General features: G+C 39.6%; 1 protein-coding gene across 1 annotated transcript in view; it reads left to right on the forward strand.

Annotated features, from left to right (window-relative positions):
• Nucleotides 1-27,840, forward strand: part of ROBO2 (roundabout guidance receptor 2) — a 457,929-nt gene that overhangs the window by 282,398 nt on the left and 147,691 nt on the right. The window contains 2 exon segments of the mRNA XM_040423235.1: nucleotides 23,894-24,051; nucleotides 25,309-25,429. Coding sequence (XP_040279169.1) covers nucleotides 23,894-24,051; nucleotides 25,309-25,429 — 279 coding nt within the window.

A 27,840-nucleotide genomic window follows, 5' to 3' on the forward strand; every position in this document is an offset into this window, starting at 1 on the left:
AATGTACCTTAGTAGATCCATATATATCATAGGTGGTCCAATTTCAGGAGCCAGGAAATCAAGGTACCTTATTAGCTCCATAGATATCATTGATGGTCCAATTTCAGCAGCCAGGTAGTCAACTTAGCTGCATAATAGCTCCGTAGGTATCATTGGTGGTCCAATTTCAGGAGTCAAGTATTGAATGTACCTTATTAGCTTCATAGATATCATGAGTGGTCCAATTTCAGGAGCCAATGTACCTTACTGGTTATATAGATTTAATTGTTGCTGCAATCTCAGGAGCCAGGTAGCCTAGGGCTGGACCAATCCTAGGAACCAGGTTACCATTGTAACTCATTTTTTTCTCATTGAGATGGGCTATACCAATCCCAGGGCTAAGTAGCCAGTGCATATAGAAATTTCCTGTTAGTACTTCCATTTTGGGTTGGTTTCAATAGTTGTCCATGTGATTTCTTATTTCATATACAGTAGTCCACACTATTTAAGTTAATAATAATTACACCCCTGACATAGGAATTCTAGAAGCAAGCAGATGGTCCATAAATCCACCAAATGCTCCAGATATTCTAACTACTTATACAGTTTTAAGTATGAACCTTCCTATAACCTGTATTTATTAGGGTCAAACAATGGAAGGTAAAGACATCTTATGAAATGTGACTGCACCTGCTTCTCTTTGGCAATCATCTACCTAGCATTGACCTAGAACTACTGTACCTTTGATATTTGCCATGTGATAATGTTAGTCATGTTCTGTACCTAGGATTGATACTAGTGTAAGCATTAGGGTTTGCATTTGTTTGGCTAACAGCTATTCTTCCCAACCTCCCTCCCCATACACATGCATGCTCAGCTCAGTCAAACATGCATAATTTTCAGTGTGGAGAGGGAGTAAATCGCTGTGCTGGCAGTGGCTTTCATCTCCTCAGGGCAAAAGGATTGGGAATGTTGAAATCCATCATGTTAAACATTCTGTCCACTGACCCCTGCCATAGGGAATGAATCACAAACCCCTCAGACTCATTAGATGGTTGGTTCTAAAAAATGGTGGGTTCAGCTGACAGCCTACAGCTGGTCATGCACATTAGATGTGTGCCAACACAACCTGCAACTTTTAAATGGGACCAACCATCTAATATGCATGGGTGCCTGCTAAATCTCCCCCAGTGATAGGTGTCTGGTAGTGGCCCACTCTCCTAACCCCATTCAGAGCACATGCATGCTCACTCCAGTGTGCATGTGTATGGGGGAATCAGGAGAGTTAAAAGAGTGTTTCATAGTTACTTAAAATGTATGTCCACCACATGACATGAGATTTCTGATCTTCAACCCAGTTAGACCTCCTTTCATATAGCCAAAACTGATCACATTTATCCTACCTGCTTCTGCTTGGATTAATTGATTTCGCAGGAGCCATGTCCATGCAAGTGTAAAATTAGGGTGAAAGAAAATGAAACAATGGCATTAAAAAGAGCAAAGTGGCAGAACATGACATGTTATGATTAATGAGTCGGAACTAAGTTGTTACCTTTAGATGTAATTTGTTCTAGACCAGTACCACCAAAGTAAAGAATTCATTACAACCCGCTCTGAAGCTTCTCCTGGATAAACAGTTCACTATTAATTAACCAAGTTCCGTACAGACTGGCGCAAAATTATTGATGCTACTTCTTAAGAGTTCCATTTTAATAAGAAATGTGTTCTTCCAATTATGTAGCTGTCATAGGTAGCAAAATTATGTGGCAGAAAATTAGCCATGAGCCGTGTAATTAATTGCATGGTAACATAAAAAAGATTAGATACTACTTCTTGGAGAAAATATTTGTATCTTCTTAAGGGTCTTCTTCTTTACGGTCTTGGTGAATGTAGTTAATATCCCTTTAGTTATATATAGAGGCAGAATCACATCTCATTGCAAATTGTATAATTTTTCCAGTGTGGTATTCTGGAGCAGCTACGAACATAAACCCAGTGTGACCCATTCACCTTCTGAAAGCAGAGATTTTAATCACCTAAATTATGTTTCTATTTAGGTTAATGGAAGGTTAAGTTGTTGAGCAATAAGCTTGGATTATCATACAACACGGATTCTCTGCCTTTTAACACACATTATGCAGATTGTGGCTTTAACTAGGGACAATATAGAGGTGAGAGGGTCCAAAAGCAAAGTTGAACCTCATCTTGTACTGGTTAACACCAATGCACTCCAAACTATTAAGGGGATGATAATCTACAGCTTCATTTGAAGGATCCTTGAAGGGTAACTGTCATATTTTTTTATTTGCTAGTTTATTAGAGCTAGGCATGTATACCTGAGTTAGTCTGTCAATGATTGTCAAAAGATCTGAAATTACCTTATAATAACAGCTTTCATTAATGCCCCCTGTCCCTTTCCACTGCTCCCTTAAAAGACCGTTGCTATGGCTTGTCTGTCTTCCTTTTAGTATAAACAGAAGACAGAGGGGGGTCATCCACACTGCATGGCTGCATTAGGCTTTAGAGCGAGGAGGTGTGTCTCCCAGTAATTCAATCTGATTGGCTGGCAGTGAGCTGCTGGCTAAAGCAAGTGTGTATGTGAAGTGAGGGAAATCAGCTTTGGCCTCAGAGAACTGGCAGAGGAGCCATCTTGAGATGGTTTTATATTGTAAATGTTTAAACAGCCGTAACTAAGGGTAAAACTGAAGGAAAACAGTGGTATGTTAAGATTGCTTTATGCATAATGCTGCTGCTGCATTAACATATGCTAAAATTTTTATTTTTTTAATGAAAATATGACAGTTACTCTTTAAATCTATTGGTTCAACCTTTGGGGTGGAGATTCCAGCAAATGTTCGCACCACTCCTTCATATCTGGGATGAGGTATCCTTTTGATGTGCATACTCCGAATGATCCAATTTATAATACTGCACTCTAAAACCTACACATCTCACATATTTACTCAGATACTTACAACACATAATACAATATAGTAGATTCCAGTTATCCAGCACTTAAAACAGAAGTCCTGCTGGTCCAGCAAGTGTCCAAACACCAGAACAATAGTGCTGAAAGAGGAGATTCTTGATAATTATCTATATTTTATCATTTTTCTAGACTATTGGAATTCCAATTTGGTAATAGGTTAAGCAGCAACGATTTTGTCAGAAATCATCACAAAGAAGTTTTGTCACAATCACAAATACAGCTGAGTTTGTTATTTAGCAGAACTCTTTCAAAACCTCAACCTGTGCTGGGGTTGCCAGCCCAGATCGCGTGCACCATACCTGTATGGAGGTGAACTAATCCAAATGTATTTTTCATTGTTAAAACCTCAATGTGTTATAAGTGAGTCTACTGACATTTCTATGGCCCAAAAATGCAGCCCTGAGGATTTAAAGCATAACCCTACTTTGACATGTTCAAAATAAATCAATAGTACAATTGGTGATAAGAAATTTTATAATAAATCTAATTACAAAAAATGTCTCTTTTTCCACTTATCAGACTCCTCTCCTTCTGCCCCTGCCTCCTCCACTGATCACTGACTTTCAATTTGCTGTTAAAGTAGATTTTGAAAATCACAAAGATGAAGATGGATTATAGGCTTTTGGAGGGATCAGGTTACAGCTTCTACCGATAAAAGTCTTTGGAGAAATAGGAGACAGAAGCTGCAGTGTATAAGTTAGAGTCAAACAGACAGAAACAGTGCTGATTCCAGTATCCCACCCCAGTGCTGGATCCACATCTACACTGCTTAGTACTGCTGTATAATATCCTCCATGCTGGTGCTGTCTCCGGAGGTGTGCTGCAGGGATATTGAGGAGAAGGATCTCCCCGATGTGCTGTGTGTAGGAGACATCAGAGCATCTAGTCTTCACCCAGTCTAGAGCGGAGCTCAGTTAAAACTCATTATTTGAGATGGAGCTTGAAAAATGCAAAAATTGATGATTAAAGGGGTTTAGAGGGGATTTAACCACTTGACATGATGCAAGGGAAGCAGTTCACCGTGATTGGCCACAGCGGCTTTAAAATGTCAGTTTACATCTTGGGAACACAGTGGAGCAGCCGAGGCTGGGAAGAGAAGGGGAGAGGAGCCAGCATCGGGAAGCAGATAAGTATGCTTCCCTTCGCAGGTCTGCCCACAAGGTGTAGAATATAGTCATATAGGGGTCATAAACACTTATATTAATCACCCATGACAGCTTTTTTTCTGGAAAATCAACTGAAATGACAATTGCACTTTAAACAACATATGCAGCACTGCTACATTTGTTTATAAAACACAACATAAAGGAAATCAGTAGTCACATTTGGATAACACATGTTCAGAATAGTATTTCTATTATAATCTGTATGTAGGCATTTACAAAGAAGCCTGAGTGTGCAGTACTACAGCTCAATACAGCTCAAAGTTTGAAGAGATTCATAGCATGCTTGAGTGAATGAGCCCTTAGTAAGGAATCTATGGAGTACCTCTCCTATTGATATTCCTCTATCACATTGCTGACTATTCAGGTTTATTAACATAAAAATCTAAGTACAACATAAGACTGATTGTACCAAGGCGTACAGCATATTGTATAAGGGAAAAGATGCATGCAAATTATATACAGTGAGATGCTTTGCATAGAAATCCACCGCAATGTGCTGTATAATAATATAGAAGCCAGCAAAAAATATAGCTTTTGCAATCAGGTGTTCCCACTGTTTAATGTCCAGTAATGGGAGTACAGTACTCATTATATTGCCGGTCTCTTTAATGACTATCTCTCGCAATGATGGAAAATTGCATTGTATGATGAATACATTCACTTCCAGCAGAGAACATAATGAAAAGCAAACAGCACGCCAGGTCCCCGGTGATCACTTGCAGGTGAATATGGGATATGTGCATCTCCAACAAACCAAGTAAGCTGATTGAAGCTTGAAAGTAAGATAATCATTAAGTATATTAATTTAGCATTTAGTATCACAGTGAGCATTAAAACCATAGGCTCTCCACTGGAAATTCTTGGAAATATCATAGTGGACGTCATTTTTCGAGATGGTTCAGGGGAAACGTGTAAAATTGGTATCGTGGTGGTGCCACCCGGGGGAAAGCTAAAGGCCAATGTGAATGGTAGTTAATAAAGCTGGAGAAAACAAGATATTGCATTTACTTTTTATTACAACCATAAGGAATTCCAGGTGAAACACTTCATAACGTAGTTTGATAAATGTAAATATGCTCATACATAGGCAGTAGAAATTAGCTCATTTTTAAAATATCTTATTCCGGCCCAATTCGGCTGATTCCGGCCCGATTCTACCAGAATCAAAAAAGTGCTCTCATTGCCTGGAAAAGTCTCACTCTCTCAGTTCTCCCGAATCAAATCACACAACGTTCTGATTCTAACACATCTGATTTAAAAAGAAAAAACAAAGTCGAATTTGAGAATCAATTTGCTCATCTCTAGTGGGCAGCAGTATATGGTATATCTGAAAAAAGGGCATATGCTATTGTTTTATTTAGAGGGTTGTCTGGATTACAAAGCTCATTTTTAATCCCCCTATAATATTTTCTCATTAAAGACCTCCATCAATTAGATGGAGTGCAGAGCTGCTGTAAGATGCATCTCTCTCCGGAGGACTCAACACATCTGTGCATTACAGTGATTTCAAGCTATACCATGTATTGATTTTTTTCCCCCTGCGGTGGCACTGCAGGAAAATGAACTATTTGCTCCTCAGATTACTGAAGGTTCCAGTAGGTGGTGTTATTTCTGTTTTCTACCCTACAGTGAAATAGAGAATGTCTTGTTGCAGAACTGGTGGTAAGTAACCTGCCCAGCAAGCTGCGCATCCACTGCCAGAATTGATGCTAGCTGGCCAGTTCTGCAAGAGCTGGTAAACTAGCTCTGCAGCAATGCTGTGACTACTAGGGCCCTGCCTACTGCGGGATGACCATCCTGATAAAAGTAATCCTAATATTAGAAACCAAAGTGGGTTACCCTGAGAGGTCCCCGTGGATGGAAAGGAATCTATCTTGCATTCACTTTTTGTAGTAGAACTGGTGGTAAGTAACCTGCCCAGCAAGCTGGGTATCCACTGCCAGAATTGGAGATAGCTGGCCAGTTCTGCAAGAGCTGGTGAACTATCTCTACAACAACCCTGTCACTAGTGATGAGCGGCAGGGGCTATATTCGAATTCGCGATACTTTACAAATATTTTGTAGAATATTTGTCATATATTCGCAAATTCGAGATTATTTTATTGAATGCGAAAAATCGGCAATGTAAAAATCGCGTAATGCGAATTCGTAACGTGAAATACAGGCATTGGTCTCTTTGGCTACTTTTTTCAAGCTGCTAGAAGTTTTATGAGTTTCTCCTGAGACTGGAGAAAATGGTTGGCACGGCAGAACATTACAATAGCTTTAAATGCAGATAGAGTCAAGTGCTCCAATATATTTGCGATTGCGCAAATCGGCAGTGATTAGAATATTTTTTCGCACTATGTGCAACTTCACATTTTAGCAGGTCTGACTTCAGATTACTGATTGGTGCACTAAGTATTGTTGTGAACTTGACATTGCTTCCTTCTCATTGACCCACAAGCAAGAAGCAGAAGGGAATCATGTGTTCAGATGGAAAAAAATGCTGAATATTTGATAATGAATATATAGCACTATATTCTAAATATTCGTGAATTCTCTAAGTGGTTATAATCGCGATAAAAATTCGCTATTCGAATATTCGAGCTCAACACTACCTGTCTCTACAGGGGCCCTGCCTACTGCGGAATAACCGTCCTTATAAAAGTAATCCCAATATCAGAAACCAAAGTGGGTTACCCTGAGAGGTCCCTGTGGGTGGAAAGGAATCTATCTTGTATTCACCTGGTAGCTGCTGGCAGGTGGAGCAGACAAGTGAAGAGCGGTGAAACTTCAAAGCCAGAAGAGCATCCAATAGCATTATCAGAAACAAGATTGTCAAAAGGTACAGCAACACAAAGGCAGGAGAATAGTCACTGAACATCGTGAGGTCAAACACAGGAGCAGGCAAAGGATAATTTAGTTAAACAAACTGGATCAAACACACAAGAATATGCACTATATGCAGAGAGAACTATCAAACACACAGGAACCAGTCAACATATGCAATAACTGGCAAACAACAATCCTAGAACAGGATTTAAACAGAACACAAACCCACTAATTAACTCTCAATCCAAGCCTAATATTGCTTCTCTGCTCCAGAACAGGAGAACTTGTCAGGCTGCACCCTTTCCTACTTGTTTGCCTGACTTCTGGAGCAGAGACTGTTACAGATATTTACTTGAACAATTGAAACTTATGTTAAATACAGCACATGATGGGTTGATATGTAATAGTATAATAAGAGGGGTACTAGACCTCTTAAAGCAGGGGTGCTACCATTGATACCATTCTGTGTGGCCCCCAACAGACATGTATGTTTATGTCTTGTGGCTGCTCACATGTACGTTTCATGAATTCTCCCATTAGATGGGAGTACTAGAAGTGTGATAAAGGTAAGAGAGTGAATGCGGCGGCACTGCCCTCTCTGATGTACAGCCCAAATTACTAGACATTCATGATATATACTGTATGTTCAATATGCCATAAATATAGTATTTCAGTTGGTAGTACCCCTATAAGTTTCTTTTCGACCCTTGGAATTGGTTCAGGCTGACAATGTGGCCCCCAACCAGAAAAGGTTGTGCACCCCTGTCTTAAAGTTTGGCATATCTCTAGGAGGAGATATAATGATTATGGGGAAGTATGAATGGAATGTTCCTCAAGAGTGAGTAATATGAAGAGAAGTCAAGTGGCCATCAAAATGCAATAGTTACAAAGGCCCCCTGTAGAAGACTTCATCTTTTGCAGACTTATACACTATTGCTTATTGAAAATGTCTTAATTCTTGTTGGTATTGCTGTATTCAGGATAGTCCTGGGCTCTTACTAACACTCCAAGCGAGACAAGATTGCATTTGCTTATTAGATCTTTTAGTTGAATGTCCAGCGTTCTGCAGGCCTAGCATGTGTTAGCAGACAGCAGGAGCCATTAACACTGCTTGAACAGCACTATCTACAGGGTCAATTAAAGACATCAGGGGTTGGACAGGTTCCTGTCTGTGCTAACTATGCTCTGCAGGGGATGTATGCAGACATGTTTAGATGTTTGATATTGTGCTCTAATCAGGTCTGTTCACAAGTGATTTGGATTATCTGCCCCTACACGTCTCCTGTAAAACACACAGATTATGCTGGGCAGAATGACATATTCATACATGAGTACTTATGTGTCTCGTTTTAGAAAAAAACATCAAATCAAAAGTTTACTTTATTGAAAAATGATAAAAGATAAGAAAATACTTGAGATTTGTATCAGTTCAGTACATCACATTTTCATTATCAAAGGAGTCTGCACGCCTGTATTGTGATGCCTTGATGATGTTGGGCAGGGATGCTGAACCTGTGGCCCTCCAGCTGTTGCAAAACTACTACTCCCAGCATGCCCGGACAGCCTACAGCAGGGCATGATGGGAGTTGTAGTTTTACAACAGCTAGAGGGCCGCAGATTGAGCATCCCTGATGCAGGGAGTTCCAATCCAGAGCCATTCCTGACCCCTATTTAGGGACATCTGCCTCCACGAGAAGACCCTACATATGTTTAGAGCTTGTCACTGAATGGCATGCATCAAGTCTCCTGAACACAAAGGATGAGGCTTGACTAAGTGAAAACCATATCAACAGAAGTCGAATGGACATCCCCATCATATCCACAGGATATGTCTGATAGATGTGGTCATACCTTTTGGCACTCATGTCTAGAAAGGTTGTCTCCCCTCCCCCCATCTCTTCAGCTGCCACATCAAGTTGGAGAATGGAGATGGAGAAGTAATGGAGAAGTAAGATTTGTGGTCCTAATGCATTCTTGTAAAGCATAACCTGCCTACAATATCAGATTTTTAGCAAAGGGTTAACCATGCCCTACATTACTACAATACTTAGCAGATTTAGGAGTTCGGTGACAATTCATGTTAAAGGTGAAATGTTGGACCAGTTCCATTTTTGCAAATTTTTTAACAAACTGATAGAAAACAAAGTTCTTGTGGTCTTATTTTTACTGGGAAGGTTTTTTTTTTGGGGGGGGGGGGGAATTTCAGTGTTCATATTATAGACCGTATATCATTTCACTGCATGTCGTGCTTGCTACGCCTGCCTGCCTGTCTGTTTCCATGGAAACAGCATTGGGCATCTGCCAAATGGAATGTTTGCAAAATATTAAGGGGGCGTGTTACGCACAACATGCTAATATCTTCCGCTAGCTACCTTCCGTATCAGTTCTGGCGAGCCAGATGGGACAGGACGCCATTAAGACAACGGACACGCCTCCGATTTTTGTTCTGGGACTAGGGTACCAACTTGAAAATCATAATCGATATCAATGACATGAAAGTTATTTATGGTAAATTTATTTTTAATTACCATGCTTTCTCATTATGGATTATCCTTTCTAGTAAATCTGATCACCATGCAAATGTATTCCATTTCAGAAGCACTTAAATGATAATATAACCAATTTTTTTATTTTTATTTTATAAGATATTGCGGTAATGAAGCCGTTACCTCTCAGCGTGCATGTTAATGAGTTTTAACTATCATTTTAATGAACACTGTATTAGCATAAACCCAAAGATCAGATGTATTGAATTTCTTAGGAGGTAAAAAAAAAAAAAAGTTCATTAAGAGTTAATTATGTTGTTTAGGCAGGAGTATAATTCAATTTGATGCACAATCAGTCAGCATTCTGTATTTATTTAAATGGATGCAATCGTGAAAATTAAATTTTTAGATTGTAAAACTACAGAGTCAACTTTGTGTCCCTTTTGTATGTTTTTTGGTGTATTTTTTTTCACTTTTTGCTGTTCTACATCAATTGAGATCTCATCTGGGGTAAGTTTTTATGCCTTAATCTTCCTATGTAGGGAGATTCACTAATGGGCAGGTTTACTGAAGCGTAATGTGCTACTTTTGTGCTGAGATGTGTACAGAGTAAACCTAAATCACTACAATTAGCATCTTAGTAAATAAAACCCTTAGGGTTGGCTGCATTAAATGTGGTTTGTTAATTTCAAAGCAGAAAAGTGTTTTTTAAGATTGCAAGGAGACTAAACTGTTCAGTTGTGACTTTACAAGGACGGAAAGTAATGTGATTGCTCAGGCCTAGGGGAGCAGGTTTGCCAGGAAGGCATTATGTTTACTTTACGCTTATTTTTACATGATGTTTTCATAATAAAAAAAACTAAATTAGAAACATTGCTTCATTACGTCTTTATTTACACAGGTGCCAGGTTTGTCAGGTTTTTTTCTTTAGGCAAAAATAGTTGTGCTGAACACCGCCTCTGACCCATTAACATGTCATATAGCTGAGATGTAACTGTCATTTGACATATATTTTTAATAATATGTAGTAACAGGAATGTTAAACATTTTATAATATTCTTATTTAGGGAAAGATGTTTCTTTCTACTAGAAAACAGGGTATAAAGAATCTTCTTAGGAAAACTTTAGCTGAACATTACTGAGTCTGTCTTAAGTCTTCTGCATTCTACTGAGCACTGAAGAGGCCTGTCTGTCAGATAGGCAGAGTGACTGGCAGTGATAGGGCACATGTACATAGTCAGGGACGGGGTAGTGACAAGGGGCAGGCTGGAAGTCTCTGTATGTTAAACATAAACGTCTTCAGCGCTCAGTAGATGCTGAAGACTGAAGATTGACTTTCCTTAAAGCTTTGCTAAGGTTTACACACTATTTTCTAGCACACAGAAGCACTTTTGCCTAATAAAGTATATTACAAAAACACTTAACATTCATGTTCCTACACTACATTAAAAATAAACTAAAATAACAGCAACACTTTAAATATTAGTTCTTTTTTTACTGCATACTGGTTCGTCTTTGATACAATTTCAGGAAAATTTGATTCACCGCAAATCCTCATGCTTCGTGGTAATGAATCAGTTTTCCCTGAAATGGCAGAAAAAACAAAAAAAAATACATGCTCACCTCATCCATTTAAGTGCGAAGTGGCCACCGTGGTCATCTTGATTGAAGATCTCGTGCAATATCTTGTGAGCGGTGACGTATGACATCACCACACCAGCCAGAATGCCGATGTCATCACGCACCCTGCGATATTTCGGGCAGGATTTTCATTCAAGATGACTGCTGCAGCCTCTTCATGCTCAAATGCATAAGGTGAGTATTTTTTTAACTGATTAACCCCTGAAAGCCCTCATTTTTTATCTCAGATGCTGGAATCAGCCATGAACGCGGCATCTAAGGGGTTCAATGATGTGGGGGGGGGGGGGCGGTGCAATTGCCGTTACCCATCATTATGTTCACTACTTACAACGAAATGCGCGTTGTAAAAAAGTAATTTCTTTGTGAAATTTGGCAAAACTTCGCTCAACACTATATGCAACCATGGATACCAAACATCAGTCAGTATCAATCCTTTCATCATGCTAGTAATGTTGCATATTAATCCCTAATCCCTAGATGGAAGAAGTATAACAGGAACACGGTCACTACCCTCAAAACCAACCATTGCAAAAATAGTGCTCTCCACCCGTGTATACCTCAGACTGCTGCAGTGGAATCTGGAGGGAAAAACATAAAATGTGAACAAGGCCAAAACTAGTGGGGATAAAGAGAGATGGCATTATTATGTCTTATATCTAGTCTTAGTTTCAACTTCCTCTTTTCTACCATGTCACCCTGAGGTGCTGTTGCATCCATGTATTATAACCTTTGATATAAAGCTCAGTAAGATTAATTACATGCTGAAGTAATACATTATACAATGTTATATGCAGAACGTGTGCTTAGAGCTGCTATTAATAAGACCTGAAGTCTAACAATGATAGATGGCTCAGAAACGTCTACAGATAGAAGCAACGGATGTTGTTTTGGCTGGAGTTCATCATGTATGAAACATTACTCGGTTTTATGGCTGTATGTTATGCCTTCAGATACGGAAAACTAAAATATGTAAAGTAAATGATAGGTGGATAGATAGATTCTGCACAGAGAAAATATGCTCCCATTGTCCTGACAATTGGTATAAGACACTTTGAGATCTCCTAGGATTCATTATTGCAGTGTTGCTATTGCTGTAAGTACTTGTTATCTTGCAACACTATGCAACACGTTCCGTAAGATGGGTATAATACACTGATATGCCCACTTAAAAATATGCAATTGCTCAGTATTTGTAGCAGAATGTGTTTTATTATGGTACTGGAAATAAGCCTATGAACTCTGAAGAAAAAAAAAAAGGTTTCATTTTCTTGCAGTGAGTTTTGTAATGCAGAACTAGCTGCCTGCAGCTGTATTAAACACAACTGGGTGACCAGTGCCTTATTCCCTCCCTCTCCCTAAAGCTTTCCTTGATCAGATTCCTTAAAATCTACCTAGATCCTATTCTCTCCCTATCGTGTCCTTAGTACAGTTAGATTACTGTCTTGTGTCTGTAATAGCTTTTTGTCAGACACTGCCACAAGACATCCTTCCAGGACACAAGCTGAAGACTATGGTGATTTTTCTCTCTGAGCATTAGCAGGTGCCTGCCTACTGCCCCTGATTGGCTGATGTAGGCTGTCTGTCAGCTTTTGAGTCAATCAGTTGAAGCCACCACCACCCCCCCCCCCCACTTCCTTCTAGTGTCATGTGATCCTCCATCTTCTTACTCCTTTTCCTCTGCCTTCTGTAATGGTAGATAGACATGAGATAGATATACATTATGCACAATGGAAATAATAAAATAGATTATAATACATTGATAAAGTGATACATTTTCATCTAATACTGAGAACTTACATAACTATTTATGTTTGATGGTAATTTTCTAATTACAAAAATAAATAAATAAATCAATAAATGACAAAAACGAACACTTGGCCAGAAACTATTAGAATAAAAGCTGATTTCTGATTTCCTGCCTGAAGCCTTGCAGCCCGTGCATGTGAGCACTGAGGTCTACTTTACAGGGAAGGTTCTTTATAAGTACTGTACTTATAATTATATGCAATTCAGCCCTTCAAACAACACAGTTTACAGGCGTCTCCCCTTATAAGTGGCTATTTTCCAAACTCACCCAGTGATACGTACTTCACGTTTCCAGCCATGGTGTTCTTTCTGGCTAAATCGAATACAATAAATCAGCTGTGCTGCTAACAAGATTGTGCCCTGTCCCTTTGCTGTTGTCATATGCTTGGTGGATATAGAGCGGAGAAGAGGTCTCAAAGATTATATAATTAGATGTACAGTTCATGTTTCTTCGGGGATATGAATTTAAAAAATATCTATTGTTGTGTTCACATTATGCAGCTGCCAGCAGTACACGGTGCCTTTTCTTCCACAATCCAATTCATCTATTGTGAATGTGGCCAGTCCATCCAGTGCCTCGTGTGATGTGTATATATATATATATATATAAAAGCATGACCACCCGTGTTTGTGGAGAGGAAATATAGCAGTGGGACTATGACTAGTCAATTTTTCTGGTTTATCAGTAAATAGAAGAGTTTACAAAAATATATAAATCCCAAATTTAAATATTCTGGTTCTGGTCAGTCATCTGGAATTGGCCATGTCTATATATTTTATCTCCTTCAAGTTCACTTTCTGAACAAAGACATATGCAAATACTACAAGTCACTGCTTTTCTCTTCCTACAGAAGCTGTCGCAGATGGCTATTCTAGAAAACTCCTTCACCTGTGTCAAGCAGTAATTCACAGACGTGTAGTGCTCCCTCTTTCCATACAAAGAGGTTCTTCAGCAGCTGCAGTACACTTCCCTGCCTCAGTTGCCCCATAATAGCATTACAAATACAACTGCTGCAGACCTTCTTTATGAAAATCATTCAGAGGTGGACAGGATCCTTCCCTTTGTTTCTTAAAGGGCATCTGTCAGCAGGAACTGACACTGGCTGACCTGTTACATGTGCACTTGGCAGCTGACGGCCTCTGTGTTGGTCCCATGTTCATATGTGCCCGCATTGCTGAGAAAAATGATGTTTTAATATATGCAAATTAGGCTGTGAGAGCACCGGGGGCGTTGCTGTTACACTTAAAGGCTCTGCTCTGTCTGCAACTGCCGAGCCCTCTCCACTTTGATTGACAGGACCCAGCAGCGTAAATGTCATTACACCTGGCCCTGTCAATCAAAGTGCAGAGAGAGCAGAGCCTCTAGGTGTAATGACAACGCCCTCGTTGCTCCTAGAGGCTCATTTGCATATATTAAAACATCATTTTTCTCAGCAATGCGGGCACATATGAACATGGGACCAACACAGATGTCTTCAGCTTCTAAGCGCACATGGAACAGGTCAGCCAGTGTCGTGGGTACAAATCTGCTGACAGATGCCCTTTAAGAGTTTCTGCAGCAGTCAAGGTGTCTATTATGTGGAGTAATGTAGTCCCCATGATAAATGATTTAGTATTGAGTCACCTTGACGTTCTGTCACCCTCATTATTACAGTCTGCCATGTTCTGTAATACATTAATATGCTTCCACGGATTCATTATGTTGTTCAAATATTAGCTGAACCCTAAAATATCTCTACTTGTTAGTTTCCCCCCTGGGGTCATCTAAATGACTATCCAATTGGAAGGCCCGGCTAATTGCATTTCTTCTTTATATTTACTAATGGGACCTGTATGATCGGTGCTGGGTTTGATTTCCCCCGGGGCCGACATACCCAGATAATTGTACCTGTAATTATCTCGGGAGTAAAATGCTCTCCATGGAGGTCACCAGTAAAGGGTTACTTATTTTCACTAATCCGACAAGCTTGGAGATCACTGAGCTTTCCTGTCATTTGTGTACACAAACATTGCCATATTGAGAGCATACACAGTAATTGCCATCGGAAATTGTAAGGGTCGCCTTCAGCACCTGACGGGGTTTTGAACATATCACTTTCCAGCTGCTGCGATGCAGTATATAGTTGAGGGTTTCCAAATCATTTACATTTTTCGTCCTTAGGAAATTTGCATTCATAAAAACTGCTTGGATATGCTTATTGCTTCCTCTTCTTGTGGTTAGCTGTCAAAACACAGTGATGCTTTGGAAGATTTATAGTAAATGGGTAATGAGATTGCTGAATGTTAACTGCAGCTTTCAGATTTCATTACCGCATGGGGGATGGAAGACACTAATGTACAGACTTCAGTAGCAGGATAGAAGAATTTTGGGATTCAACTGAGGTGATCAGACATAGTCATTTCGATAAGACAATGTCCATATAGTCTGCATTGTTCAATTGTTTCAAGTAGAAATGGAACATGTATTGGCAGCTTGCGTTTTCATTTTTTACTTCCTGCCTTATAGGAGCCATAACTTTTTTACTTTTCCATTCACATAGGTGTATGAGGGCTTGTTTTTTGAATTTGAACTTTCTACTGGCACCATTTAATATTGTATGCAATAAGGGGAGAAACTAAAAAAATTCCAATTGGGTTGGAATTGGAAAAAAAAACAACACAATCCTGCCATAGGTTTATGGGTTGTTTTTTTTACGGCGTTCCCTATGCGCTAAAACTGACCTATTACTTTCATTTTCTGGGTCAGTACGATTACAATGATACCGCATTTATATAGTTTTTCTTTTGTTAATATATACTTAAAAAACATTTCAAACTTTTTTTTTCCTTACATCGCCATATTCTGATCCTCCATGTTTTTTTAAATTATGTCTATGGAGCTATATGAGGGCTTGTTTTTTATGGGGTGATCTGTAGTTCTTAATGGTACCATTTTGGAGTGGTAGGTGGTGACGGGCAATGCTAGGGAGGCTCGTGCCCGTCACCACCTGCCATTGTCTGCTTCCCCGCTGACATCGGATGTTTTTATCCGTGCATGGGAAGAAGCAGCGGCGGAGCAGTGACCAGGAGTGGTGCAGGGAGCGGGGAGCCAGTTAGGTAGATTCAGTGTGAGGGACTCGGGCATAAGGGGGACATTTTTTAGTCTTGGGTAACCCCTTTAGGGTCCATTCACACGTCCGTTGTTTCTTTCCTGATCTGTTCCGTTTTTTGCGGAACAGATCTGGACCAGATCTGTACCCATTCATTTTCAATGGGTCCTGAAAAAAATCGGACAGCTCAATTTTTTTTCAGGACCCATTGAAAATGAATGGGTACAGATCTGGTCCAGATCTGTTCCGCAAAAAACGGAACAGATCAGGAAAGAAACAACGGACGTGTGAATGGACCCAAAGCTGATCACTGAAATTCATGTTGCTGAAATTCTAAGAAAGTTTTCTATTTTCCTGCATTGCTATTAGAGGAGAAATGCAGAATTACATAACTTCCATTGAAATTGATGAACTGTCCATGTACTGAGTTTTAAGCAAGAAATGCTCTTTGTAGCCCAGTATCTGAACTAACTATGAAATGGGGGTCACAACAAACACTACAAATGTTAAGCAGGCATGGTGGCTCAGTGATTAGCATTGTTGCCTTGCAGCACTGGGAACCTGGGTTTGAATACAAGAAGAGCTACATCTTCATGGAGTTCTTATATTCTCCCCATGTTTGCCTGGGTTTCATCCAGTTACTCAAATTTACTCTTATGCTCCAAAAACTATGCTAAAAGGTGAAATTAGTGAGCTCAAATTGGGTCTATGGCCAGTATGAGTGATGACTTCTCTGTACAGTACTCTGGAATCTGTTGGCACTATGTCAATAAAATAACAAAAATTGATGACCACCATCTGATATTCTCTAATAGGATATTTGACAAGGGATTTTCTAAACCAGAAAACTCCTTTATGTGTTGGCTAATGAGGCCACTAGAGTAACCTTCTATTATCTAAAGCCTAGAGCCACGTTTCTTACCACAGTCAGTGCCGAAAGCTCAGATCAATGTTTAATGTAAGTGATGAATGTGTAGACACGCAGTGGATCAAGTAGTGGCTCAAACATCTAGGGGACATTTATCAATTTTCATGTGCCTCTTTTCTGGTGTAAATTTGTCACATCTTTTGTCTCACCCAAGTAATTGCTCCAAATCCCTCAACATATAGCCTCTTGTGCCACGTTCAAAAATGAAGTTGTTTTTAAGTTATTTTTCTTCATAAGTTATTTTTCAACCTCATTTATCATTTGCAACTTTTATAGATCTTGCAAAAAAATCACATCTGCGCTACAGGCAGACTCGAAACCCCATCTATATGCAAATGAGCAGTTAAGTGCACCCTTGCTCCTCCTGCTTCCTCTGCCAGCTCCTCCCTCTCCTTCTTGATTGACTGGGCCAGGTTTTCCTTTTTGTTTGACAGAACCAGGTTCCTGCATAGTCATCTTGCCTGATCTTACCATCAAGAAGGAGCGGGAAGGGCTGACAAAGGAAGCTGGAGAAGCAAGGGTGCATATAGAGGCTTGGGCTGTCCTCATTGACTTTCTGCTCATTTCCATATGGATTAAAAGCTGTGAGCAGTGAATTTCCTGGTGACAGACTCTCTTTGAGGAACACGTATGAAAATATTTTGGTCACCTATGACAGCCCAGGGGTGTACATAGGAGCTCTAATTTCCTAATATACAGACGGTGACTTTGGGTAGCACTGTTGCCTTGCAACACTTGGGTCCTGGGTGCTGATAGTTTTTTTGGCTTCATAGGAATTGTGCTTGTATGGGTCTGAGCTCAGAAGAACTGATGTGAGTGATGACGAGCGCTGTACAGTGCCCTGAAGTATTGCATATTGATACTATATAATCAACTGGGCAGAAATCATGAAGATAATCTCAGGGACCGCCACTGTATAGATTTGGTGGGATTGTCCATGGGCAATGATACATACAGTACATAGGGATTGCAAAATGTATTGAACCTCTCATCAATGGCTAAAACGTAAGGAGCCATATTTCCCCTCCCTTTCACCCCCATAGGTGAGCAAATCGATCCCCTGTATATCTATAAAGAATAAATCAAGGCAACTGGACTTACTGTAGATTTCTTGAAAACGTTTCACTCATTCTTTCAGCGAGCTTTCTCAATTCTGAGTGACTGTACAAGAATTCTCTGGGAATAAATATGTAACTGAATCAACATCTGGTAATCACATCCCTGTCTGCTTTAAACCAAGCAACACACTGAGGCAACAACTGGTTCACCCCAAAGACCCAACGCCTAAACACAAGATGGACAACATTGTATACGCAGTCCAGTGCAATGAGGAATGCTCAGAACTGTATATCGGCGAAACAAAACAACAACTACATCAGCGTATGGCTCAGCATAGAAGAGCCAAAACCTCTGGTCAAGATTCAGCCGTGTACTTACATCTAAAAGAAACAGGTCACACTTTTGAAGACAGTCAAGTACGTGTTTTGGATAAGGAGGCCGATTGGTACAAACGAGGTGTGAAGGAGGCCATCTACGTAAAAATGCAGAAGCCAAGCTTGAATAGAGGCGAGGGGGGGGGTTAAAAATCTATTTTCTGCCACATACAATGCTGTCTTGACACCTTTTTCTAGGAGGTCATTATCACCTACTGACTCCAATTAGGATAATGGAATCAACACCTTTGACCCCATGCTGGGTATAATGACCTCTGACCCCATGCATTACCAGATGTTGATTCAGTTACATATTTATTCCCAGAGAATTCTTGTACAGTCACTCAGAATTGAGGAAGCTCGTTGGAAGAACGAGTGAAACTTTTTTTTAAGAAATCTACAGTAAGTCCAGTTGCCTTGATTTATTCTTTACATATATACCATGACCTGGATAAATGAGAACCTTCACAGACACATCCCCTGTATGTCTGTATTGGACGTTCTTGGGCTTCATTTGCATCTTTTAGTTTACAAAGATTTTCCCAGACTCAATACTACGACATTTGATATTTCCAATCTTTATTCATTGAGTCTATTGGAATTGGTTCATGCTTAATGTATTTTGCACTGAAACAACGAGGCGAGCTGCGTTTCGTGACTTGGCAAACACTATATCAGAGGAGCTTCCCGGCTTTACTGTTCCTTATCCCCTGCGTGCGACGATCCCAGGTACGAAACAATGGTTAAAACAAGAAAGGGGAAGTCTAAGAGCTCGAAATATACACAGAAATGCTCTGTACCGTTCATTTCCCAGAACACGGCTGCTGCTCCTGCTGCTGCTTTAAAATTAATAAATGCCCTTTGTGTGAAAAATGTTATGTGTCCTAAATCTGTCAAGAAAAGCCCCTGCATAAGGTTTATACTTCTCCTTTCTATAATAATGATAAATTTCACACCATATAATGAGGCCAAATTTGCAATGCAAGCGTTTCCAAATCAGGCATGCAGACATCACTAGGCTTAAACTTCTATTTATATCCTAGAATAAGACAAGATTATTTTTCTTGCATTTTTATTTTTTTTAAACTTTTTTTCACCTTATGCCATGGAAATGAAGTTTATGCTGTAGGATTAATTGTTCCTACTAGTGTCATGTACAGTACAGTTAGAGGATAATGGTGGCAGTAGGTCCACCAGGGTCGACATGCCAGATCGTAATGTCTTCTTTATGACCTTAATTGACTCACAATGTAATACCGTCTTGTATATTCCATATTCCATCCTGCTTTGTAATGTATCCTTCAATTACTGGTGTGTGTATATATATATATATATATATATATATACATATATATATATATATATATATATATATATATATATACATAATTTCCTATAACTTTGCACAAATGACCCTTTGTGTAAACCCCATCATTCTGCATATGAATATCATGCAAAAGTTATAATTTTTTCTATTTTTAACACAAGCCTTCAAATCCTCCGCATGCATGGCATGTAATCCTTATATAATTAGCCTCCCTAGATTTTTTTTTCTATACCATTCGTACAATAGGAATAAAATGAAAATGAGCAATTTTAAACTGATGTTATGATTACTATTGCATTCTCTAATGACTTCCATGGCATAATTATTCTGTGGTGCTGTTTTGACAAGGACTCGAAATAGTATCTTACTAAAGTATTAGATGGAATAAATTAACGAGGTTCAAACAGCGAGAAGTGCACAACACTGGTGACAATAAAGAATGGCATAAAATAGATATTTCCATATTATGTCTTCATTTCTATATGCAGTAAAAAGAAAATGCACAATTATATCTGTATAATGGCTTTCAGGGGAAAAATTGTAGGTAAAAAGTATAGAAAGCTCACAGGGTTGTAGCCAGTAGAAGTCACATCCGACCTTGTGTCTAACAGGACATAAAAGCCTATTTTCTATGTAAGAAGACAGAAATGACAAGTAGTCAATAGGGGGGCTATAATACTGTACATTTTGCATTAGGGACAATAGCTTTAGGGTCAACCCCCCATGGGACAATATATTTTGCTAGTTGTAGTTACCCATTGATAAAGGTCTTTAGGTAGCAACTAATGGCCTTGACAATATCATGTCACATATTCCCCACATCACACTAAATGAATGTTGGATAAACCCACTGACTTTGATCTGACCAGCCAACACTCTAACGTGTACGGCATTGTGCTGACCTTCCTGACAGCAAATGTTGGAGGAAAGAAGGGTCCTGTATATTGAATTTCAAGGTGCCAGATACTTTTGTTGTCAGAGAAGATAAACTGCTGCCAGACACCTCTGGTGGTGGCTTATCATTCCCGAGAAGCGCTGCTAGCACCATTTGGCCAGCAGCTATCTAAAGTGTGTGGTCAACATAGAGGGTGTGCACCAAGATCAGAACTGGTCATATATCCACAGGGATATAGTTGCACTGTGAACACAGTCGGCACTCCACTGTCAGTGGTGCAGTGCACGTGTCCGGGGCTGGCGTCCCGCTCACAAGTAGAAGAAAAAAGGACCGGCACTCGCAGATTAGATGCAATTCTTGTATATTTATTGCCACATCAGAAGAATGATGCGCTTCGACTCACACTTGAGCCTTTTTCGAAACGCGTCATCGCCTTCTGATGTGGCAATAAATATACGAGGATTGCATCTAATCTGCGAGTGCCGGTCCTTTTCTTCTTCTATATCCACAGAGATAGGGATAAGGATCTGATCACTGGGGGTCTTAGTGCTTGGATCCCAAGAAAAGGGGTCCTGATTGCCTCAAATGAGGGGATCGGTGGGTTGAGCATGCATGCCTCACTTCATTCATTCACCATGGGACCACTAGAGATAGCCAAGAGCTTTACATAAGCCATAGAGAATACATAAAGCATTCTCAACCACTGGAAATGGTAATTTGTTCAAAGAAATTGGGAATCGGTGGAAGTCCAAGCAGTCTGACTCCACTAATCAGATTCTTATCCTTGTTCTCAGGATCAATGGGGTCCCAGTGTTTGGACAACCACCAATCAGATCACTATCTCCTATCTCCTCATCTAAATTTGGTACAAACCCTTTAAGACTCACATCTTGTTTTCTGCTGACTGGTACTGGATAGTGTGTGTGTGGGGGAGCTATCAAGTAGTTACAATAAGACCATTATGTCAGGTATAGTAGTCTAATAAACAGGAACATAAATAAAATGGGTTTCTGACTAAGTCATTGCTTCGTTTCGAGGTATCTAAGTATTGAGAGTGTGGTCACTGGTCATCCCATTAGAGAATAAGTTCTACAGGATGACATGGAAGTTCATTTCTTACAATGCCTTCCTCTATTGTGAGTTTGCGACAGGTGAACAATACGTCAATCCTTTCTTTCCATCTGGAAAATGTGTCATTCTCCCTCGTACTCAGTTAGACTCGAGCAGCTTTGTTTACCTTCCAACAGCTAAAAATATTCCAGGTTTTACAAATCTAAGCAATTCTTTTTGTCGAGGAAAAAAAAAACTGGTTCTTTTGGGATACATATGCAATTATTCTTCTCCTCTTGACAAGCCAACATTTTTTTTCTCCCTTCCAGCTTTGCTGTTTTGACCATAAACGAGAGGCTCATGGGACATGCACCAGATTGAAATACTAGAAACAGACAGATGGTTATTTGTAATCATCATGTAAATGTAAATCCTATAGAGATATATTTTTGTGATAGCGGTTGTAGTCGGAGAGTATGAAGCTAAAGGGTGGATTTCCAATTGTTATCTAAAATATTGTTTGCTAATCTAAACTTACTTAAAACCATTTAAGATGGTGAAAAAAAAATCAGTGCATTAATGTGCTGTGTCAGATCTCCTGCTAAATGACATGGCGTGGCCAGGACCTGGATTCCGGCCTAGTTTGGCAGGTGTTAGTAAACAGTTGCCTTGCTGGAAGCAATGATTCATTTTCGGTGACAGGTGCCCGGGACCATTTATTTAAACACTTCTTGCTTCTGACACACATGAAATGTGCAGCTATTCAACAAACTCTAAGACTATTCTGCAATATAACATTTATTCTTCTCTATCACATTAGATGACTTTATCAAAGACTTGACGCTTAGGCACTTGATGTTCTGACATTGCCATATCATGTTTTCGAGCTGTTGACTTTTTATTCTGCTAGATGAACATCTCATATCATGGAGCATCATCAGAATTTACATAGAATCCAACTGCTAAAGAGGGGAAAATGTATTGTCCTCAGACGAAAGGTGACCAGCTTCAGCTGGGATCTTGGCATCACACAAGAGACCAGATGTATGTGGGAGGTTATGACTTGGGCTCATGGAGGGTACTGGCATAGAGGACTTTTGACATCTCGGGGATTTCTCTTCCATGTATTTGTTTGAGTGGAAAAGGCTTAAATGAATATGAAAGCTTCACAGACGTTTGATGTTTGGCTTGAAAATGGTGGTAGGGGTAGCAGTTGGTCAAAGGGCTAACCACAAAACATTTCCATATTAGATGAAGCTACTGTACTACCACAACTTAACTATCCTCTAAAATGGTCTTACTTGTTGCTCTAAAATGTATTAGATTAAAGTGTTTCTGTCACCACACTTTTCACTAATAAGCAGGCTGACATTATACATGTGCAAGTGTCACCTGAATTTAACTCTGCTATTCTTTTTTTTTCAGTGTGCCCCCGTTTTTGTGCAATTATAACTTTTATTTATGCTAATTAGCCTCTTGGAGCAGGTGGGGCGTTGCACCTGCTCCTAGAGGCTCCCTTTTGCCCACCTCTTTCCACTCCCTTCTACTCTTGATTGACAGGTCCAGGCCAGCGTTGGTCTCCTCCGGCCTACAATGTCTGCCGGGAAAATCTCTCACCTGCACCGTCCCATTCAGTATTCAGCGCAGTGAGGGAAGGATGCTCGCCAGCTGCCGGCTTCCTCACTGCTATGTATTCGGCTGAGCCTCAATGAGTTAAATTCAGGTGACATTTGCACATGTATAATGTCAGCCTGTTTAATAGTGAAAAGTGTGGGGACAGAAACCCTTTAAGCCTTGCCCCAAATTTTTTAAAATTTACAGAATTGTAGATTTTATTGCAGTCATTTATTTATTTTAAAAACAGCCATTGTCTCTTTGTTTCCATCCGGTTGTTAGCCAATTACTTTGCAAAGTAGTATGCCTTTGGAATTGTAACCGTGAAGTGGATGTCATTTTGGAAAGATATAGCCAACTTGAGGGCCCTAATCCCTCTTTTAAAACATGTCATTTACATAAGATGCTAACATATGTTACCTAATTTATTTTCAAATGAAGTGCTGATTTATGTCTTGCTTTTGGCATTCTTGGCCATGCCTAGCATAAGCCTAGAAAATTGGAACCAGTGGAGTAGCGGATGTTCACAGACTTTTACAGTATGCCAGTTCTGTAGTATCACTAAGGAGTTTTCTGCATGCCCATGACAGCTGTAGCGCACTTAAAAATGTAATTATGTAGAAGTGAAACTTGTAGGTGTAATGTGGATTTAATATCCCTTATGTTTTCTCAACAGTGCTTCGAGATGACTTCCGGCTCAACCCTACAGATGTGGTGGTGGCAGCTGGAGAACCAGCCATTTTGGAATGCCAGCCACCCAGAGGACATCCAGAACCAACTATCTATTGGAAGAAAGACAAAGTGCGAATAGATGACAAAGATGACAGAATTAGTGTAAGTTGGCTTGAAACAATGTGTGTAAATGTTATGGGTGAGGTGCAGGTATAATATTTTTAGTTTAATGGGGTTTTCTGCTTTGAGAAATCCTGAAAATTAGCTGGTAACTGCTATTAACCACAACAACCACTTGCAATTTTTGGGAACCTGTGCAGCAATTATTTGATTTCTCTTAGGTTCCACTGCAGGGGAAATTAAGAATTGCACAAAGTCATTTGAAATCAATGGGCTGTTCATGTAATGCATGGTCATGTTGGGTCCAGCAGAATAACGGCCTATTAGACAGTAGAATTTTTGGGACGATTATCAACAAGAACAAGCATTCATAGGAAATCTTGTTTCCAATAATTAGCCCATATAATCGAACAACCAATGAACGAGCAAATACTTGTTTGAATGCCCATGGGCATCTTTAATAATCAGGATAAAAGATGCCCAATTATCTTCCTGTGTAATAAGCGATTTACTGCCAATAATTAATAGAAATCAATTCGGGAGGAACGACCGCTGTAAAAATCGTTCCTCCCACATTCAGTTTGCATCGGCCTGTGTAATCAGTGCCAGAGGATATGCTATCATCTATCAGCACTCACAGTGTAATACAGCCCTAAAGATCACTCATTGTCGATGCTATCTACTCTGGCTCATTAATGGAGGTCTAAAATTAAGGATTGCTCTCTTTAAACTCTGAATTCCCTAATAGGGTTTTTAAAAAATTGACTTTCTGTACCAGATAAGTACCTTAAATGGTGTTGAAGGTGTAAAATTAGCAAATCAGAAGTCAATTACCATTTAATTAAAGGAAAGGGGTATTCCAGTCGACTGTCATTATTCCCTATCCAGTAGTAATGATTATATTGGCTATCTTTGCCATAGACTCATACTTGACCGCCCTACTATTCAAGCTCACACAGCCACTGTCTTACAGCTGGAGAAATGGGGGATCTGGATTTTGTAGTATCGGTGGTGGTCAAAGCCCAGTGATCTAGCAGTTATCACCTAGTAATCAGTTGGTAGATGATTTCTTCTGGCTAGAATTCCCTATTAGATATCTCTTCTGATAATGATTGAGCCATTCTGGTTGGAAGATGCTGTATATTTATTATTTCTAATGGACTGCATCTGCAGGCAAATGTAGACCTTTGAGTCTTAGGCAACCTACAAGCACATACCTGTATATCAAAATGCTTTCTTTTTTTAGCTCAGCCTTAAATTCAGATTTTGACATTATTTATATATATTTTCATGTTAAAGATTCGTGGTGGGAAGCTGATGATCTCCAACACAAAGAAAAACGATGCTGGCATGTACACTTGTGTTGGAACCAATATGGTTGGAGAAAGAGACAGTGACCCTGCTGAACTCACGGTATTTGGTAAGATGAATTTTTGGGAAATTTCTAACTAATTACTTGGTATATGTTGAAATTATACTATGTATACACATTTTTGTAGTTAAATGTTGACTTCATTCATATCTCTTAAAGGGATATTCCATGAAAAACCTCTTCATTGTTGAATGTATTTGATGCAAGTAAGGTACTTCTTAATATAGTGAAAATATGGGTGGACAGCACTCTTAAGTAATAATGTTTCGGGTGCTCGTCTCCAGGAGGGGTGGTAAAAAGCCCCTAGTAAAGCAACTTGTAGGTATCCAGAAAAAAAATGTAAAAAAAATGGAGACAGCACGTCCAAAAGGTGCAGAAAGTGGAATTTATTCCGGAATAAATTCCACTTTCTGCACCTTTTGGACGTGCTGTCTCCATTTTTTTTACATTTTTTTTCTGGATACCTACAAGCTTCTTAATATAGTGTCTGTTTGGTAATTGCGCTCTTCTGTGAGCTTTTATCTCCCCTATGCCCAATGAGGAAGTGTTGTAGCTTGTAGAGACACTAGGTGTCCTCTAAGCCTCCTGCAGCCAGGAAACAATACGTCACACTTCCTCAAGCCCTCTCCCCTATCGGTCACATCAGAGATCACGTTGCCATTCATGCCCCAGGAATGTGTGATCATGTGACCTCTCATGTGACCCATAGGGAGGGGTTATTACTGGGGGGAGTGTGACGTATTGTCTCCTTGCTGTACGGAGGCTGAGACAACGGCTAGTGTGAAACTACAAGCTACAGCACTTCCTGCCTGGGGAAGAGGAAGATACAATCCCACAGAAGAGATCAATTACCAAACAGACACCATATTAGTAAATGCTTTATTTATACCTTATGTATTCAAGGCCGAGGAGTTTATTCTGCCTGGAATACCCCTTTAAAGTGTCCATATACCTTCAGTAGCTGTCAGCTATCTGTACCTCAGCATCATCCATTGAGGAGAATTCAGCACACCAGTATACAAATAGGATAGCCAACAGTCTTGCCAAAATCAGCCAGTTTACAGACTTTGGGGGTCATTTATATTACTGAAATAGGCCAAAATTAGGCGTATTTCAGGCGCAGATGCTATCTGCAACTTTTCCCCGCTCAAGCCAGGTATAAAATTGTGGACGTGGCTTGGGCGGAGAAGGGGTCTCATTTACCATTTTCTATGCCTGGTTTAGGTATAGAAAAAGGTCTAAATGTAAGATAGCTCGAAAGATGTCCTATATTTAGAACTGGCGCTGGATGCGCTGAAGTCATGGAGAGGCCTGCACCTCTTCATAACTCCGGCGGATCTTCCACCAACTATGGGGCTTTGTTAAGGCCTACATCTAACATGCTGGTCTTAATAAATGTGCCCCTTTACTCTTAGCTGTATGGGCACCTTTAGTAGGCAATTAACTTCCTCTAAGGTCAACTCTTTCTGTCTCCAAGTTTATATACTTGGTCGAGCATCCATTACATGGAGTGCTTGGAGTGTTGCTTTCCCTGAGGAAGTGAAGTTAACCAATTGAACCCGAGAGAGGACAATATACTCAATACATACGGCTCTTTCATAAGAAAGCAGAGTTTTATAGGGAAACCCTATATTGTTTTTTTTTATACAAGTATGATGTGTATACTAATATATAACTGTATTACTAGTAAGTACTTGTACTTCAAAACTAGTGAAGTTTTTTTAACTATTTAAAAGTAGTGATATCACAGTTTTTACCTTTTTTATGTGTGAATTCATAACTATCTTGGGTTTGTTGAGCATTTCTACCTAGGAACCAAAAAACCTAGGGGTTGTTGACTTTTGTTAAACTGGTAAATTTTCTCTCTAGCTTATTCTTAGTTGCATTTGTTGATATGACTGATATTTCATCTCCTCTTGCCATTGTCACCTAGCTGTCATAGATTTCTGAGCAACAATACTGCCTATTTATAAAGTTGTAGGAGACTAGGAAATGTATCCGCACATAAAACCAGGCCAACCCCTGTGGAAGCTGAAATGGTTTCCATGTAACCTGGAATTGGTTGAATAGAATACTTAACAACCTTGACAAAAGAAGACAACTTGAGGTCTTATATCTGCTGCTTCCCGCATTGGAAGAAAAGAATGGATATTAGATGACATTTTGAAGTCTTCTAGCATGCAGTCTCTTGCTTTTTCTGGACACAAAGTCCTTGTACCTGACAACATGGTGCCCATTATTACCAATTTGTACCTTTCAAAAAGAGAAAGTCATGCAGGTCTAGTGAAATAGAGGCTTGACACAACCGATACAGCCTTTCATCATGTGGTAATATACATTTTTTTTATCATCAACTCTGTTCCAAAATTTTATAACCGTGTTCTGTTCTTGAGGTTAAATACAGAGGTTTGAGTATGTAGAAATACCCATTTGAACGGTCATTGTTAAAGGTTTTGGAT

This window comes from Bufo bufo, chromosome 3 (assembly GCF_905171765.1).
Source record: "Bufo bufo chromosome 3, aBufBuf1.1, whole genome shotgun sequence".
Lineage (NCBI taxonomy): Eukaryota > Metazoa > Chordata > Amphibia > Anura > Bufonidae > Bufo > Bufo bufo.